The 18,588-nt window shown below is 52.2% G+C and overlaps 7 protein-coding genes across 7 annotated transcripts; 2 read left to right on the forward strand and 5 right to left on the reverse strand.

Moving 5' to 3' along the window:
• Positions 1-183: 183 nt before the first annotated feature.
• On the reverse strand, positions 184-1,426 carry P168DRAFT_130595 (5'/3'-nucleotidase SurE). The gene is made up of 2 exons (XM_024832681.1): positions 1,051-1,426; positions 184-969 (listed from the first exon to the last, which is right to left on the reverse strand). The coding sequence occupies exons 1-2, from the start codon at positions 1,226-1,228 to the stop codon at positions 254-256; spliced, it is 894 nt and encodes a 297-aa protein (XP_024694369.1). The 5' UTR covers positions 1,229-1,426; the 3' UTR covers positions 184-253.
• A 909-nt stretch (positions 1,427-2,335) lies between these two features.
• Positions 2,336-5,392, reverse strand: chsC (chitin synthase C; the record flags this gene model as incomplete). The annotated part of the gene is made up of 7 exons (XM_024833339.1): positions 2,336-2,473; positions 2,528-3,173; positions 3,223-3,406; positions 3,453-4,299; positions 4,362-4,723; positions 4,776-5,217; positions 5,306-5,392. The coding sequence occupies 7 exons, from the start codon at positions 5,390-5,392 to the stop codon at positions 2,336-2,338; spliced, it is 2,706 nt and encodes a 901-aa protein (XP_024694370.1).
• Positions 5,393-6,623: 1,231 nt separating this feature from the next.
• P168DRAFT_289207 (uncharacterized protein) lies at positions 6,624-7,054 on the forward strand. Its single transcript, XM_024836946.1, has one exon. The coding sequence runs from the start codon at positions 6,768-6,770 to the stop codon at positions 6,930-6,932; it is 165 nt and encodes a 54-aa protein (XP_024694371.1). The 5' UTR covers positions 6,624-6,767; the 3' UTR covers positions 6,933-7,054.
• A 440-nt stretch (positions 7,055-7,494) lies between these two features.
• Positions 7,495-8,602, reverse strand: P168DRAFT_303501 (carbohydrate-binding module family 14 protein; the record flags this gene model as incomplete). Its single annotated transcript, XM_024838761.1, has 4 exons — positions 7,495-7,769; positions 7,884-7,968; positions 8,199-8,224; positions 8,363-8,602. The coding sequence occupies 4 exons, from the start codon at positions 8,600-8,602 to the stop codon at positions 7,758-7,760; spliced, it is 363 nt and encodes a 120-aa protein (XP_024694372.1). The 3' UTR covers positions 7,495-7,757.
• A 1,411-nt stretch (positions 8,603-10,013) lies between these two features.
• On the reverse strand, positions 10,014-12,328 carry P168DRAFT_303502 (MDR family MFS transporter; the record flags this gene model as incomplete). The annotated part of the gene is made up of 5 exons (XM_024838762.1): positions 10,014-10,712; positions 10,766-11,192; positions 11,241-11,620; positions 11,695-11,882; positions 12,322-12,328. The coding sequence occupies 5 exons, from the start codon at positions 12,326-12,328 to the stop codon at positions 10,014-10,016; spliced, it is 1,701 nt and encodes a 566-aa protein (XP_024694373.1).
• A 2,263-nt stretch (positions 12,329-14,591) lies between these two features.
• On the forward strand, positions 14,592-15,830 carry P168DRAFT_317290 (uncharacterized protein; the record flags this gene model as incomplete). The annotated part of the gene is made up of 2 exons (XM_024840093.1): positions 14,592-15,074; positions 15,129-15,830. The coding sequence occupies 2 exons, from the start codon at positions 14,592-14,594 to the stop codon at positions 15,828-15,830; spliced, it is 1,185 nt and encodes a 394-aa protein (XP_024694374.1).
• Positions 15,831-16,299: 469 nt separating this feature from the next.
• On the reverse strand, positions 16,300-18,431 carry P168DRAFT_266503 (NAD-dependent succinate-semialdehyde dehydrogenase). Its single transcript, XM_024834977.1, has 4 exons — positions 18,142-18,431; positions 17,951-18,075; positions 17,805-17,892; positions 16,300-17,731 (listed from the first exon to the last, which is right to left on the reverse strand). The coding sequence occupies exons 2-4, from the start codon at positions 18,071-18,073 to the stop codon at positions 16,344-16,346; spliced, it is 1,599 nt and encodes a 532-aa protein (XP_024694375.1). The 5' UTR covers positions 18,074-18,075; positions 18,142-18,431; the 3' UTR covers positions 16,300-16,343.
• Positions 18,432-18,588: the final 157 nt, after the last annotated feature.

Consider the following 18,588-nt stretch of genomic DNA (forward strand, 5'->3'; position numbering starts at 1 on the left):
GGTTGAGCCGTGGGTGGGGGTGATCGTCGTATCCTCGGCTGTAGCAGATGGTGATAGGACGTTGGTTGAATAGTACCTGGAATAGTAGGCCTAGACTCCTTGGTATGTATAATTGCTGTATATTTGGTATAGTTAACAATAGTTTTTGAATTACTGCTGAACAATTAAGATAATAATGTTTCCGTAAACTAACTATGATATCCCCTGGACCCCTATATACGACATACGACACGCAGCATCCAAGTACTATATATCAAGGCAAACACTCCAACAACCCCTGCAACCTCCCCAGCACAACCCCCTGCACCGTCGCATTCGCATCCAATTTATTCTCCGCCATGCCAACGGACACGCTGCCGTAGCATCCCTCCGTCCGGATGACCGACCCCTCCGTCGGCAGCCGCGTCTTCCCACAAGTCTCAACATCCTCTCCCGCCGTGCCCAGAATCCTCGACAACACAAACGTCACATCCTCCACCTTCCCACAGCTCCCGTCCTCGCCCACCGCCGGGAAATTGACATTCAGGAACGCTCCCTCCGGCAAATACGGCTTGCCGGCGCCCACTACAGCGGTAGTAACCTTACTCGCCAGCTTAGCGTACACGTCGCTGTAGGCCGGACGGGTATCATTCCACGCCGTCGGATCGCCCGTCTTGCCGGAGAAGGCGATGGCGGGGATGTGCGCTTCTTTCACGGCGTAGGACGCCGCCCCGACGGTCCCGCTGATGAAGACTGCTAGGCCGAGGTTGGAGCCTACGTTGGGCCCTGCGACGGCGAGGTCTGTGCCTTCTTCGCCGAAGAATTGAGGCGCGAGGGTCTGAAGACCGTGCTTCATGGAGGTTACGGGGTAGGAGTTGACGTAGTTGAGGAGCGGGTTGGCTGGGTCGTGCCCTGTTGGGGGGCCATTGGCGGGACAGCTGTTGAATTGGCAGGGTTTGGAGCGGTCTTTGGGGGGGATATCTAGGGAGCCTTTTTTTTATCTATTAGTATATCTTCTTCATGGTTGCAGGGGAATGAGAGAGATATGCAGGGAAGGAGAGGGAGATATACCAGTTCCGCTCTGATTCTCAGCCGGCGCAGACAGAACCACCTTGTGCCCTGCCTCCGTCAACGCGTCGTGCAGCGCACGAATATTGGATACAGCCCAGCCATCGTCATTGGAAGAGACGATATTAAGAGACGTCGCCAGGGGGAGGGCCAGAGCCGGGAGGGCGAGAGACAGACGCATGTTGTATGTATACACGCTACAGAGTATACAGTATACGAACGACGGGGGCGAGTCCGGCAAGAAAGGAATTATAAATACTCGGTACTAACAACCACATCCTCATCCTCATCCTCAACCAGAACCTAACCCCGCCGATCCATCCCCGCACAGGTTAAAAACGGCGTTGATCTCGGACATTACGGTCCAGTCAGTACGAGTGGCTTTTCTCCACGGGCGTCCGGGGGGGGTTATGATAGGTTGGAGGGATCGGTTCGTGGGTTGGGTGGAGCTGGTTCGGTTAGGTCGATGGGTAGTCTGTGACGAGATCATCTATTATTCTAGCTAGATGCTCTTGTCTCATGATATTGACTATGGCCCTTGTGTAATTATCTTGTGATGGTTAAATGCTATGATATGATCAGGTCGACTGACGGGATCTGTCAAAATCCTTAATGGTACCATAACCCAAGCTAGCCCTATTCAAACCCTCCGGCGCAGCTAGGCACCATCCTGCAGAACTAGCGATGTCCTGTCCAATGAGGTACAGACTGCAAGCCACGAGGGATACGCCGGTGATGAACTCACTGTCAGTAGGGGCAGTTATGTTCCTGGACCCCACGGAACCTGCGTTGTGCCTGTGGTTGGAAGTAAGGGACGGACTGGTGAGCGGGGTAAGGACCGAGGTGCTGTATGGGGTATTCCCAGCTGTGTTTCTGATACTCTGTGAAGAGTAGGTATTGTAGTTGCTGGGCTGGCTGGCTGGCTGGCTGATGTTGATTATTGTATGCTGAGTTGAGACTTGTCTGCTTGCATACTGCTCAATAGTGTGGCCAATCTGATAGTTGGTACCAGATGACTGATGAGGTGGGTTCTTTTATGTTTTTATTCTAGACTAATTCAATTCACTACCCGGTATTAAATAACATGCCAATTCATAAATTCATGCACTGAACGAGTTGAGTTTCCCTTGTCAGGCCGATAAAACATCTATAAATGCAGACTTCCCGCGAAATTCTCTCGAATATGCTCGAATGTGCATGTGTATTCCAATCCGGTATCCTATGATACATGCCGGTCTCCTCCTTATTTTGCTTCTTCTCCCCTTCGTCATATGTACAGTCTGCTCCTCTACCGTCGGTTGACGCACGAGAAGATCCCCGACCGCGCCAGGAACCACAGCGACCCGAGGAAGCGGAAGATACACAGACCGGCTGTCGACCACAGGATGATCTGGAAGTACCAACTTGTGCGGGGGGTCGATGTGTTCTATCGATTTTAGTTAGTACTGACCGCAGACGAAAGAAAGGATAAGAGACATACCGTCAAACACAACCGGTCAATTCCGGTCGCGGTAATCAGCAACGACAGAATCAGATTGCTAAACACCCACAGCAACACCAGCACCGTGCGGAAGTTCCGGTACGAGTCGTCCAGACTGGTTCCGCCCTCTTCCTCGGGCTCGGAAAACGGCGCCAGCGCCCGCTTGACCGTCGACTCGAATTGGCTGTCAATGTCGGCCTGCGGCTTGTCCACCTCTTCGATGAAATTGTGCTTGTTGTCGTCGTCTTTCTTGGTCTGCGCTGACGGTAGCGCCTCTGCCTTGTCTGATCCCTTGGTTCCCCACGACACGTCGTGCCAGTTGCAAAATGCGTACACCATGAGGATGTTGATCGACGTCGTCATGCCCAGGAAGTATGCCCACGCGCTGGTGATGATGTGCCACGGGTCTGCGTACAGCACACTGGCAAGCACGTAGATTCCGTACGTCGACACGAGCGCAATCAGCACGATACCACCTCCGCTAGAGCTGAAGAATGACTGCAGGAATGCCAAGACGCCTTCGTTCAGATTGAAGTCCAACATCCCACCGGTGAACGCGTTCGCCACCAAGTAGAACGAGTCGATCAGCACGTAAAATTGCACGATGGAGAAGTAGATGAAGGAGAGCGTGTACGGAATCCGTGTGCTAGTCCGGTCAGCCCTACGTCCACCAATCCGACAGAAGGGACACTTACCCTTTGGGTCGATTACCCAGGGCCAGGATAAACTGCAGCATCAAACAGAACAAGTACCCGTACTTGATAAACGTGTTGACGATCGGCGTGGCGGAGTTACCAAACGGCCATCCTTTTTCCTTGTTGGCCGGACTTGGCGTGCCCACCAGATCCAAAATGACGGAGCTAGTCAACCAGAAAGAAGCTGTAATCGTTAGCACCGGTCCATCCCAATTTCTCGAACTACTTACAGAGAGCAAACCAGGTCATGATCAACTGGGCGAAGTTGTACAGCATTTGAACGTGCAGGAAAAACAGACGAATGATGCCGTGGCCGCTGCGGTAGATCCGCCCGAAATGCATCATGGAGTACAGACCGGCCGCAAAAGATCCGTTCAACCAACGACGTCGTTGACTGATGAATTCGGGCGCTCCCTCCGGCACGTCGGTCTCACCCTTGGACGCCTTGACATACGTCAAATGCCACCGGAATCCGGCCTTGGCGACCAGTTCGAAACACAAGATACGATCCTCTGCTAGGAACATGTTCTTCTTGAAGATGTTCATGCCCTCGATACCCTTCTTGCCCAGTCGCTTAGACAGCGTGTGATCACCGTGAAAGTACTGCTCCAGCGGTCGTCCCATGATCGCCCGGTACCGATACGCCGAGAAGGCGCCCGGCAACACACTGACGTAGCCAAAAGCGCTTTCCAACGGTTTATCCAAAATATTCGAGATCTTGTACTCGAAATTCTGCGACGCGACCAGCGGGTTGAGCACCTTGCGCCAGCCGGCGCCTAACATCGCGTGGATTTCACCACACGCTCCACCTAGCGTCTTATCGTTGTAGAAGGCCTCCCAGAGGGCCAAAAGCGACTTCTTCCCGGGCTTAGTACCTGCATCCAGCAGAATCGCCACCTCCGGGTTGAGAATCCGACTGAAGCCGTTGAAGAGCCAGCGATGGGAGTTGATCTTCTTGGAGTTCTTTTGCTTCAGACAGAAGATCATCTGGACGGGCGGTAAGTTGGACGAGTCATTGCCGTGGGGTCGGATGAGCTGCTGATTGGCTGTGACGGAGAGCTGAGTCGTGTATTCGAACTGTTTCCCAAGTCAGCACGGATTCCCTGCGGTGGTGGCACCGCGACGCGTCGGGAACTTACAATATGGGCCACAGTTTCGCGACCGTCGACGTCCTTTTTCATGACGCCATCCTGGTAGATACCGACAGTAGCCAGCACGTCCAGGGTGTTCTTGTCACAGGGCTCGATACCGTCGAAGATCAGGCAGACGACGATTTTCTGCCACGCCGGGCCTCCCTTGTTCCAGAACTCCGACTTCTTCAAGGTGACGATGTCGCGCACGTTCTGCATCACGCCGTGCAAGGTACGGGCCGTCAGCACCTTGTCCTCGTTGTAGTACGTGATGGCGATCAACAGCTCGGTGTGTCGGTTGTAGATGGCGGGGCGCAGATTGTAACCGTTTCGCAGGGTGAACTCATCGGGATCGCAAGTCGCAGCGGTATCTGCACACATCAGCTCATGCTCATTCGCAGCGCATCTCCGGTGGCATCATACATCGCATATGAGTAAACTCCTCCGTGAACGCTTCCTCCGCGTTCCTATATTCCGGTTGGATGGCGTTCTGGATCGCACTCGGCACGGGATAGTCGACGCTCAGGACGGAGCCCTGCACGAGGTTGATCTTTCTGGTGTTGTAGCGGCGCAGGCCGCCGGCGGAGCGTCCGACGGATCGGCCGCTGGAGCTGCTGGGGCCCCAGGTGTCCAAGGGAATGGCGTCTTTGTTGGCCATCTCCGCATCATACAGGTCGGCCACCTCGGATTCTTGGTAGGGAGGCGCGGCGAAGACCGTTACGCCCGGGTCGTGCAGGGTGTATCGGCGTGTGGAATCGGTCGAGGCATCCATGTCTTCATATGGTGCGCCGTACGGGCTGGGGGGGTTGCGCTGCCCTAACAAAGAGGTTTCCTGCTCATCCCGGTCCGAATAACCAGGTGTTTGCTAGGAAAGCCAATCTAGTTAGTAAGGAAAAAAAAAAAAAAAAAGGAATGTCTTGGGTTGTTTGGGCACCCCTGCGGGTCATGCCTACCGTGCGTGATGGACCTGTGCGCGAGTAGACGCTGCTGCGGCTCTGCTGGGATGGGGGCCCTGAGAAGGGCGACGGTGTGCCCGGCATTTTGTACAGCTATCTGATCAATCCGATCCGCGGCGCGGGCGATGTCGGAGAATCCGATGAGAAGCGCTGCGATGAAAAGGCTCCAGGATTCCGCGTCGGAAGTATAATTTGCTAGACAAACAGGATTGAGGTTATAAAGGAATCCACCAGGCCAGCAAAGAACGTCCGGGAAGGGGCGTCGAGAAAAGGGCGGTCGAGTTGAAGAACAACTGGAGAAAAGAAGAGAGAGAGGGAGAGCGAGCGAGATCAACGATAGGCACCGCCTGGGTGGGACCAAGGATGACTCCAAAGACCGGCACTAAAAAAGCCAACTATTAATAGCGAGGGTGTGGGAGCGCGATCGATGTGGCATCCATTGATTAGTAGCGCAGAAGCCGAACAAGTCGAAAATGGGAAGCACAATAAAGAAAGGACTAGTTGTGTTGAAGAGGCATGAAGGAAGGAAGAGGAGCGTTAGAAAGTTTTCATCCACACAGCCAACGGGGGGGGCGGATTTTCAGAATCTGACCCTTGGGCAGAACTCCTGTGAACTTGTACGACCCTTGGGACAACGCAGGCCAAAATAATGAGTGGCCCTGGATGGAGCCATCGTCATGGCTTTTGATTGCTGTGTCGTCAGCGGGTGGGGTCCACATCTCCCAGCCAAACCACTGCATTTATCCGCCTCCCTCGCATTGTCTCAGGGGGGGAAGGATGATCTCGGGATTGGATTGGTTGTTTGAATGAATCCTGATCAGTCATCAGCCTGGAAATAAAAAAAATGGAAAATAAAGAGGAGATATCCATCGGACACATCAGTGACACAGCAGGAGAGGGAAACAGCGATCGTCGAGGGGAAGGGGGATGATACCTGGATGCAAGAAATCGTCCGTAGTTGATTCCCCAGATGAAGCCAAAGTTGACATCTTGAAGTTCAAACTCAATCCGAGGTTGAAATCACGGGATGGACACAATCGACACAATTAATTGTTCCCATAATTCCCTTTGAAGGTCTGGAAGCCTAAAGGCCTGAAAGTTCACAACTCTTTGCCGTGTGTCTATAATTAGGTAATTATGAAACGGATGGGACCCGCACAAACTCAAGCTTCCGAGGCGCCACCCTGCAGCCGTGATTGGCTGGAGGGGAAGGCGGTGGGGCGTTGTCCCGCTTACCTAAGGGATGGAATGTGGCCTGGATTCCTAGGCCTGTTTATTGATATCAAATCAACCACAATAATTTTACGATAGAAGTGTCCATTGAACGGGTGTTTCCACTTTCAGTGTAAAGTAAGTAGAACTCAATTCATGTTCTAGAAGGGTACGAAAAAAACTGGACCCATCTGAAACGCCCCGACCATCCTCTCTCACTGGCGCAAATCCACCGACGAGCGCTGGGATGCAACAATCCTCCCGCCCAGCCAACAAGCCGTGGCTGGTCCCCATACCAGGAACAACAGGGACGGCGCATTCCACCTGTCCTCCACCATCTCTTGGTCTCTCCGTCGTGGCGTCTCTAGTGTCGGTAGTCGTCAAGTCCCAGCGACTTTCGATATTAATATAATCGGAGATCATCCATCGCTAAATTAAGACCTGATTAATATTAATATGGACTGGTAGAATTTGGATGGAGAGACCTGTCTATTTGGAACATACCTTGGTCTTTTAGGGAGTAGCGCTAAATGCCAGTCCAAATACCACGTCTGCCGGGTAACGCATGTTCGTCTAAAAATTTATTGGACGATAATTTCTATTTTATTCTATCTTATTATACTGTTGGCTTGATGCTTACCACCACACGCGACTAAAAGTTGTTTTTGCGCATTATTGGCCTCTTTTTACCCTCAGACCGTCTGTAGGACCAGCTGATAGACCCCCAGCCATGGTAAGCATCCTGGAAGCTCTACATTGGTCGAACAAGTGAAAGGAACTCAAGCCTGGGGCTGTCAATAAAGCCAAATAAAAGAATGTGTCAGAGGTGTGAAGCGGCCTGAGACATCCTGGTCAATGACTCGGATCACATGAGACATGCATGCCCTATTTTTAACCATGACACCTTATAAAGTGAAGATAGAGACAGAAAGAAGGAAGAAGAAAAGAAAGAATAGCATCAAACAAAAAAAGGCGAAAAAGAAATATCTCGTACCTGAGTATCCGTACTCCGTACCTGGCATTCCCTGAAGCCAAACAACTTTCAGCATAAGATTTGACTTTGGACCCACCTGTCAGTCGATCGAAGACATAACCAGACGTATGCAAGAACTTTGCCTGTGCTTGACTCAATGCAGGGCTCAGAGTGTCTATCGGTATACACATTTCGTCCAATTGTATCCCCTACCGCTTCTTCTCTCATCTAGACAGTAGTGTCGACTTTATTATTCTCATGGATTCACATAATATACTATTTTGATAGTCGAATAGTGAGACATGCAGTCTCACAACATATCAGCCGGCTTGCAGTGTTTCCTCGGACGTTGTTTGTCGAATAATCGCGTAGATTAGGCGGGGTACTTACAGACCCAATAGTGTATCTATTCGCAATCTCTTCGTAGTCATAAGAACCATCAAGGGCTTCAATATATTTGATCATTTGATCAAAACTGTTACACCGTACAGTACGGCAATTGCCACGCGATACAATATATATTACGGCACTTTTTGCTCCATGTATAAGCTTATATCCAGTGCGACATATACTACTACCGAGCATGTAACCATATCATCACTCAAAACAAGACATCAATTATTAACAAACGACCACAAAGATAGCAGCTGCGACAAAAAACTAATCAAACCCGCATACATACACATCCAAGATATTGCCCATTACCTGCTAGATGCCAACCCTTCGCTAGACTTTCCACCGCCGTACAGTAGATACATTATCATCACCATGTCCTCCGTACTCGTCTCGTTAATCAATCAATCATCAATCAAACCATATCCCCAAAACCACTGAATAGCAAAGAACAGCCAATACCCTTAGTGACAAACATCCGCCTGGGTTTGACAGGAATTGGTCTTGGAGTTAAACCCCGTGCCAGGCCCACAAGCCGACTCGATCTTCCTCCCGTCCGGCCCGCACTGGAGGTACTTGTGGCAGTCGTGGGGGTGCGCCCAGATCTTGCCGGGATGGCACGCGCCAGCGCCGGCGGGTGAGGCGGTGGGCGCAGCGGCGACGTGGCTGGCGAGGAGGGTGGTCAGGAAGACGGCGATGGAGATCTTGAATTGCATTTCTGGGGGTGTTAGCTGACTGTGATGGGTATGTTCCTGTGTGGGGGACTTACTGGTGGTGGTTGGTTGGTAGATAGGGGTAGATTTGTTAATTGGCTTGAGCGGAGGACCGGAATGAAGGACTGGAGATGAGGATTGAAGAGTTGCTGGTGTGGATGATAGAGATTGAATTCCAGAGAGCAAGACAGCCTTTTTATATCTCTTTGAGGACTATCATCTTGGGCAACCTGGTATAGAGTTTGTTTACCGATGGATATATATATGATATATGCATTCACCCAATAATCTCATCAACTACCTGCAGGAAGAAGAACTCAATGCACGTTGTCTTTGGATCAGCCGACTTTCTTCTTCCTGCTGGGTTGCGATCCATTCGCCCCGAGATAGGCTGGTTCATATCGCGGCGACTCGCCAACATGATCGCTCTAGCAGGTCTTCTGGTTTGGTAAGTTGCGGTCTGGATGGGATACCGCAGGGATATCAACAAGGGTATGCACTTTGGGATTGCAGCTCTGTTGTTCTGTCAAATGACTCTGTGCAGTGGCGGTCTGCATTTTTTGAGGTTATTGTTGGCTGTAGACGTGCGCCTTTGTGGTCATGGGTCAATATATGCGGCCTTCTTGCTGGGCTGCAGACGACAGAATAGGGTTCTGACATTTGGTGTGCGTATCTTAATTCTTGCGGCATATCGCAATATGTTTTTTTACTAGCTCACTGATAGGAATGGATATACAGCTCATGACAATGCTTTTCCTGTTCACGGGTGCCCTTACATTTCATAATGTTAGTGGATGATCCTTTTGCTTCGAATATCAACCACAATCACCTCGAGCAAAGGTGTATGTCAACATCAATTTCACACCGTCGATCAGCAATATCCCCAGCTATATGCTGTAGGTGTCACTCTGACCATGCGGTGTCAAACAGATGGTTCGCTGTATATTGCCAATGAAATGCAGAACATTACGTCTCTTGACGTGTGACATATCTGATTCAGTGTCAATCTCGGCTAGCCCTGGGGTCTTATCCAGTGATAGACATATGGACAGACAGACAGCGGTCACTCGACAAATCGGCTAATTCACCGCCTCTATCTGGTCCTGTCGTTTTTCACTAGCGTTGCTTGAATGTTTATCTTGACAGGCTGTCTTGTCTAGTGTACATCATTGATATATATGCATGGGACTAGACTGGTGGACGGTATCTGTAGGTTGAAGTGGAGACAACTTGAGCCTTCCCTAAGATACTAAGTACTATGCATTCTTTGATGGTGTACATCAATATAATGAATCCAGCGTACGGATTGTTCTAAATGCTCAGCCCATATATATGCCAATCTTGTGCCAAACCAAATCAAACACCAGTGTACAAACCAATGCAATCCATGATACCCCCCACAACCAATCTTGGATCAACTATCACGATAATGACCCGGTACACTCCGCCCACCACTCTCATCCCCATCCTCCCCCGCCTTCTCCCCATCCATCCGCTCCCGCACTGGCAACCACTGCAACGAAGCAGACCCCAACAGCGACAAAAGACACATCGCCAGCCCAACATAAAACGTCTGCGTAACAGCCAAACTATAAGCCCTTAGCACAGGCTCCAGCATATCGCCCGAAACACGCTCCCTCAACTGCGTCGCGCCCTCGCGCACAAGCCCCGCGTCAACAGACGGGGCCATCTCGCGCAGATGGCGCACCAGACCACTGTGGAAGACAGTCTGGCCGATAGTCAGCGAAATAGAGCTGGCAAAGGAGTGCGCGAAGGACAGTGTCGCGATGGCCATGATGGTGTCTTCGGGCGCGAGCGCCACCTGCGGCACAAGCATCGCGTTCTGGAACCCCAGGCCGATTCCCACGCTCATGACGACTTGGTAGCCGAGGGATTTGCCTAGGCCTGAGGTCGGGACGAGTGTGCTGAGGAGTCCGGCGCCGATGCTGGAGATGGCGGAGGAGGTTATTAGAAAGGGCGTGTAGTATCCTAGTATCGTGACTAGAACGCCTCCTGCTAGTGAGGCTGCGACGACGCCTAGCTCGGTGGGTAGACTCATTAGGCCGGATTTGGTGGCGGACAGGCCTTTGATGGCTTGGAACCAGACTGGGAGCTGTCGGAGATCTGGTTAGGGTCTGAACTGTAGAGGGTAAGGAGGGGGCGTACATAGTAGGTGAAGACGAACAACGCCCCGCTGTTGCATATAGTGTAGCACAGCACCCCTAGCATGTTGCGCTCGGTGATAATGCGAGGGGGTAGCGTGGCGCGGTCCTTCTGCCGCACCTGCACGCCTGTGAAGATAAGGAGGAGCAGGCTGGAGACGACGAAAAGGACGATGATCCGTTTGTTGTTCCAGTCATACTGCGACCCGCCCCACTCGAGAGCTAACAGGAAGGAGATGACGCCGGGGATGAAAAAGAATAAGCCGATCAGATCCATGTGCAGGACTTTTTCCTTAGCAGTCAGGTGGCTCGCCGGGGCGGCGTTGGATTTTAGGAGGAAAAGGATGGCTACGAAGCTGACGGCGCCACAGGGGAGGTTGATATAGAAACACCAGCGCCATGAGGCGTGATCTGTTAGTACCCCACCTAATCTACGTCTCATCAGTTCTGTTTATCACTATCCGTAGAAGTATACTCACAATGGTCCTGCAACGCTTGTCACCGTGTGCACGCACCCGATAAAACCAAGGTAGATCGGCCGTTTTCGCAAAGGGATTGTGTTCGTCACGATGACAATGGCCCCGGCGCTGAGACTCCCGGCTCCCATTCCTGAGACACTTCGCCCCACAATGAGGATCGCAGATGTTCGTGATAGCGCACAAACCAAGGATCCCGCCTCGAAGATTGCAATCCCTACCAGGAACATCCACTTTGCCGGATAGAATGTATACAGCTTGCCCCACACCATCTGCATGGCAGTCGTCGCGAATAGATACGAGCTCCCATACCACCCCACATCCGCTAGGGAGTGAAACTCATCTGTAATTCGGGGGATCGCCGTGGCGAGGATGGTTTGATCCTAGAAAGCACGGAGATGATTGTCAGCAGATGTATAACTGAAAAGGCATTTCAGTCATATGAAAGGAGTCATACCAACGAGACGCAGAGTAAGGACGAACAGAGTCCGATCATGACGATTATCCCCTGCCAGAGAGAGGGATACTCATGGTGCTCTTTGGAATCCGATTCGGTCGCCGAGAGCGGCTCCGATCCGTCGTCTCCCGACGTCACCTCAGGCTTGTGCTGCGGTGGTGTCGCTGGTACTGTAAGAGACTCTCGTTCTGGTTGTGACAGCGTCGTAGTTTCTTTTTCATATCCCATCATCAGACGGGCTGGATAGTATTACTATCCAATATGCACCTGTCCTTGGGTGGACCGGATAGAGTCACTGCACCAGTGAAAATCAAATCGGAGAATATAGCAGAGACAAGACCAATATTTGTTTCAAATGAGAGTGAAGAAATAGGTCTGCAGTGGCAATCCGGTCGAACCATGCAAGGGGTGGGTTGGAATGTTCCTTCTTTAGGGCTGCGGTTGGCCCGTCATCGAAGGACGGAAGATGATAAGCATGAGATTCCCTTCTTTAGAATCCCAAACACGCAATTCGAATTTGTTTGCAACTAGTATCATGTATTCCACCGGCGCAAGAAATCACCGACATGATTGCACGTGAGACTGTGCGACTTAATCTGCGGACAGCCTCCATCAGCTGTTGCATACTGGGCATGACGAAGGTGGAGGTGATCAGATATATATGTCAGTCGAAGGCAACGTGATGCTCGAGAGAGTGGCTGATACGGTTTTCGGCGTGTAAGCCTGCTGAGAATTGATGATACTATCCCCTCTGCATAGACACTGCCTAGTTGAAACTGTCTGGAAATCTCTTGATCAGACTTGTCATGGCCAGGCGTTGGACCATGTGTAGGACACGTTAGAACTGTAAGGCTGCCTCACAGTGCGCGGGTGATTACCTGGTATATATAGGGTATCTGGGTTATTGACCATGGTATATCAGAGTTGGTCTTTGAGACTGGTAGCGTGTTACACATCCAGCGTGCATTGTAGTAGTAGATCTTCATATATATCAAGTACATGTGTCAAGCTCTATCAGGTAATATATCGAGCCTTGTAGAGAGACTGTTTGGGGCTTGGTACTAACTGTAAAAAGTTCTGTTGATGCAATCTCCGCGAGGTGTGATCTATATGTAGTGGATGTGAATATATACTAGACTGGCTATAAATTCAACTCAGTCCTTAGACTGGGTTCTTGGCGTGGTAGAATTCCAGTGAAGATGATAGTGGCTGTGGAATCAGTGGATGCAATCAAGTATATATTGCCTGAGCATGCAAATTTCCAGATCTTGCAGGTTTCTTCTTGACTCTACATACATCTCACATTTCTTTTTGTATAGAGAAGAAAACATCAATTACTACAGTGATCTAACTATCTTTGTCAGTGTTTTGTTATATTCAAGAGATCTCATGCCTACCGAACTTGTTGCTATCCATGGCTGCTGCGTCCCTTGAAATCAATGATGTACAATGACTGAAAGGAAATACAAAAATACGGGTATATCCAACATGGCACAAGCTTGACAAATATCCTCCAGGGGACGATTGTTGCTTTCACGCCGGGAGAAAGATGCACAAACTTTCCACAGGCAGATTTGATTCAAATCTGGACCATCTGGCTCCAGGGACTACAGTTGTTATCGATGAGGCATAATAATCGAGCATATATATATAATTTCCTATGGAACTCCATAATCAAGCCACCGTTGTCCCATAAAGGTATGTATACCTACTTCTGTCTTTCCTACTGCTGAGGAGCCTGTTGTGTGGTAGTTAGAGGAAACCTGATACTGATACCATGACTTTTACGCGAGCAGCAAGCGCAGCCAAGTGTCCGCAAGCCTTGGCTTACCACTCGTACAATTTCAAATGGATTGACATGGTATTCGATACGAGGGCCTATCGGATTATCATTATCCAGATCGCTCGAGTGATGACCAATGTTGATATGATTTTTTGAACTCTACTGTTGCTATCGCAGCTATTACCATGATTATGTCAAAATTAGCGATGCCAAACCAGTGAATTGAGATATCAAAGAATGGCGTTGCACTGGATATAACTTGACGCATGAAGCGCAAAAGTATAATTATATATTTTGGAGCCGAGACAAGTACTTGTTAACAACCAGTTTCTGTCTGAGGATATATATTTCTAGAAAGCTTCAAACAAGAGCCTGTTCTTATTTTATTGAGCCAGCAAGACAGCCAAGAATCATGACCATAGTACTTGATCTGTGAATGGGAAAACAGTCCTCGTAGTGCATGTTTGTAGGGACGAGGTCACGAGATCATGAAATCACGATGGTGGACTGAGGCATGAACAGTGGGGGCAGAAATGAGCGGTGGTGCACGGCAGAACACGAGGTGGGGAAGACCGCCTTGATGACAGGCGCGAGAAGGGCCGAAGGGGCCAGAGTCATCGTCGTTGCTTCAGCCTCAGCTCAGTTTCCTCTACCCGCATCTCCCTGGAAGCAGTCTAGGTATTGATCTTTTGATTCACAGTGTACGTGCTACCCTTTAGTTGTGTTCCTTGCTGCGTTGTTTCTGCGTTTTCCCTTCGTGACATCAATCTATTGGCCGATACCGCCTTGGATGGCGGGCTGTCGCAATGTCGTCCGAGTCGCAGTCAAGGGCGTAAGATTGGATTCGTCAGGATACGGTGTGCATGGCGACTGAGAGGCGTCGCATGATTAGGACAGTGGAATGCAGGCGCCCGTGAATACGAAATGCAGATAAGCTGACCGAATCCTCTCCAGCGCTGATCACCGATCGTCCATGCTATAGAATCCCCGAAACCACCAGTCTCGTTCTTTCTAGCAGATCCTGTCGCCTGGCGCGCACATAGCATCGCTTTTATCTGGTTCTCTACGAGAACGAACCACCGAAGCTCTTCGACCCTTCTCCCCAACCACCACCATGGCCGACCCGGAGATCGACGAGTTCGCGCAGACCCGTGGCGCCGACGACCTGTTCGACGATGAGATCATCCCCGTCTCCGCCGAGGAACAAGTACCGTCGGTAGACCCGACACCCGCTCCCGTCACCGAAGAGAACATCGCGGCGCTGGAACGGGACGCGCCTCCGCCAGCCCCACGCGCGGATACCCCGCGATCGCGTGGGGGCGAACGGCGCGGTCGGGGTCGAGGCAGAGGACGCGCCAGACAGGCGTCGCGGAAGCGCGGCGGCGATGCCGGCTCGCAGGCGAAGTCGACGGAGAACGGTAGCATGCCCGAGCAGGAGAAGAACGGTGACCAGGAGTCGAAACATGATGCCCCGGCGGAGTCCACCGCCGAGGATGCGAACAAGGAAGATGGCGCCTCTGTCGATACGAAGGACGCGGATGGACCACGCGTGCCTGCCGTCAGAGGGGACCGGAGTGCAACCGGTGGAGTTAGAAAGGTACCATCACTGTCCCTTACTATCGCCGGAGTGGACCACAACTAACGTCCACAGCCCAAACTCACAGAAGAAGAACTGTCCAAGAAGATCGCCGCCGCCAAAGAACACGCCGCCAAAGTCGCCGCCGCGCACGCCCGTGCAGAAGCCGACCAAGCCTCCTTCCTGGAACGGGAGAAAGTCGCCGACGCGAAGCGTCGCCAGGAGCGCGCCCACCGGCGCGTGATGGACACGGAAAGAGAGCGCAACCGCCAGCGGAAACTCAACGCGGTCACCGGCCGGGAATGGGACTCGCAGAAGCAGGAAGAAGACTACAATGGCTCCCGCGGGAGGGGTAACTTCCGCGGCATGCACGGCGGCGTTACGGGACAGGTGCGACGAGGCCTGGAAGACTCGCGCTGGGCGACGGCGCCCGAGGAGACGCCGTCCGACGAGCCGTCTGAGAGTCACAGCCAACACAATCGCCACCAAAGTCCCCGTGGCCGTGGCCGCGGTGGCCGACGAGGAGGTCGCGGACGTGGTGGCCACCGCGGACATGACGGAGCCACACCCCCTCAGAACCAACAACAGAAACCCGCCGCCCCGGCCCTGGACAACCAGGCTGACTTCCCGGCCCTCCCCGCGGAGCCGAAGAAGCCCAGCACCAGCCCCGGACCAGCCCCGGAGAAAGAGACGACTTCAACCACGAAACTAGACCCCCTGTCCCCACTGTCTCCGGTGGGAGGTTCCTGGGCGGACCAGGTTGAAGAACATTTTTAATCTTGTTTCCCACATCACATCACATACCATATACTCACAATACATCATATATGACATTTCATACCACATTCCCCTTGCACTCATCCTTGTTTATGTTTTTTTTCTTGATCGATTCCCGAGATCGACTATCTGTATGTCCTGAATGAAGATTCCGCATGATGTTATTTGCTGTTATATTGCTTATGAAGGGATTGGGATTCAGACCTATGATATGTTGTGGTTGTTGTTTTTTATCGATTCCCCTTGCCCTGGTGATGACGCTGGTTATGCTTTACTTATCACTTGTCCTATTCATATACTCGCTACTCGTTCATATATTATGCGCCTATCTGTCTATCTGTCTATCTATACCACGAAAATATCTATCTATATGTCTGTCATGATGCATCCCAAGACAGAGTTGAATAGAAACATCTATCGTCATCGATAATCCATCCCATACAAGTAATAGGTAAACAAAACCACATATATATATATATACGTAACATATCATTAGAAATATAAAAAGCTAAATCACCCCTGAAGTGGCTCGCCCATCCCCCCAAACGTAACACTCTTAATCGTCAAAAACTCCTCAATCCCATACTTGCTGCCCTCCCGACCAAACCCACTTTGCTTGACGCCTCCAAACGGCGACGCAACATCGCTGATCAAGCCCGTATTAACACCAACCATGCCCACCTCCAGCGCCTCAGCGACGCGGAAAACGCGCCGCACGTTCCCGCTGAAGAAGTACCCCGCCAGACCGACCTCCGCGCGGTTCGCCAGCTCGACGACCTCCTTCTCCGTCGAGAACGGGAACAGACCCGCCACCGGACCGAACGTCTCCTCCGACGCGAGCAGCATATCCTTGTTCATGTGCGTAAGCGCAGTCAGGTCGTAGAAGTTGGAGCCGAGCTCCGGGCGGCGCGAGCCACCGGCTGCGAGCTGTGCGCCCTTGGAGACGGCGTCTTGCACGTGCTGGTCGACTTTGTCGACGGCGCGGCCGTGGATGACGGGTCCGTGGGTGATGCCTTCGCCGAAGCCTGCGCCGAGCTTGAAGTCCTGCATCTTGGCGACGAAGCGCCGGCAGAACTCGTCGTAGACGCCCTGCTGGATGTAGATCCGGTTCGCGCACACGCAGGTCTGGCCTGAGCTGCGGAATTTGGAGGCGATGGCGCCCGAGACGGCTGCGTCGAGGTCTTCGACGTCGTCGAAGACGATGAAGGGCGCGTTGCCGCCGAGTTCCCAGGATACCTTTTTGAGGGTCGACGCGGATTGTTTCATGAGGATTTTGCCGACGTTGGTGGAGCCCGTGAAGGAGACTTTGCGCACTTCGGGGTGTGTCGTGATGGCTTCGCCGACTTCGGGGGTGTTCTTGAGGGCTGGGACGACGTTGACGACGCCCTTGGGGATGCCGGCGCGGTGAGCGAGCTCGGCGAGCGCGTTGGCTGTGAAGGGCGTCTCGCCGGGGGTCTTGCACACGACGGTGCAGCCGGCCGCCAGGGCCGGGGCGACCTTGCGGGTGATCATCGCCGCGGGGAAGTTCCAGGGGGTGATCAGGCCGCAGACGCCGACGGGCTGCTTGAGCGTCATGACGCGGTTGCCCGCCACCGAGGACGGGATGGTGTCGCCGTAGACGCGGGGCGCCTCCTCGCTGAACCACTCGAAGAAGCCCGCGGCGTAGTTGACCTCGCCCTTGGCGTCTGCGAGGGGCTTGCCGTTCTCCCAGGTGATCAGCGTGGCCAGGTCGTCCGCGTTGTCGATCATGAGCTGGTACCAGCGGCGGAGCATGCGGGCGCGCTCGCGTGCGAGGGTGGTGCGGAACTTGGGGAAAGCCTCGGTGGCCGCTTGGATGGCTTTGTCGGTGTCGGCGGCGTTGAATTCGGGGCAGGTTCCGATCAGCTTGCCGTTGGCGGGATCTATTCATCATGATGGACGTGTTAGCATATTTGCGCGGTTATTGCGCGGTCGGGTGTTGGGGGGCAATCGCACCGTGGACCTCAAAGGTTTCGCCCGACTGGGCTCCGATCCATTCGCCATTGACGTAGGCCTTCTCAATGAAGAGAGACGGGTCTTTTAACTGCCGAGGTCATCCGTCAGCGAAGAGTGTACCATCAATTACAGTGTCAAGTACTCACCGGAGGCACGGTATGGCTCATTGTGTATAGTCGTTTAGCGGCAATGGGGCCGGGAATAGCAAAGGGATAGCGGGGGGTGGATCGCAGCAACTGGCGCGAGACGGGACCGAGGATTCTCTGCATGGCTTTATATACCGACGGGTTAGCGGGGTTAATTGACATTGAGGAGGGACCGAGGGAGCTCAACCAACCTTCGGAAGTTACTTCTTTCCTGGAAGTCCCGACGAAATGCGGGGGAGAGGGGAGATGGTCGGTGAGGGGAAGAGAAGAGCTTGGAAGGGGAGAGAGGTGAAGATCGGTATTTATAAGAGCGGACGGGGGCTTTCTCAATTGAGACTCCAAGCGGGACCCATCGAAGATTACAATGTTGTCATGTAAGAGGATGACGGATGGAGTTGAGTTGTGGAGATGAAGTTGTTCGGCCAGTTCGATTCTATACAGACTGCGGTCACGGGAGTCGACGTCATCACTGCCCTGCAGCCTGAGGCACTGTGGTATTCTTCTATCAACACCCTTAGGATTATTCTCCTAACCCCTTCAATATGCAGCAAATCTACACGATCTCGACCTTCTTGATGTAAATATCTCAAGATACTCCCCAGTATCTACGTGATTCAATAATACCATACGGTACCAGG

The sequence above is a fragment of the Aspergillus campestris genome (assembly GCF_002847485.1).
Source record: "Aspergillus campestris IBT 28561 chromosome Unknown P168scaffold_4, whole genome shotgun sequence".
NCBI lineage: Eukaryota > Fungi > Ascomycota > Eurotiomycetes > Eurotiales > Aspergillaceae > Aspergillus > Aspergillus campestris.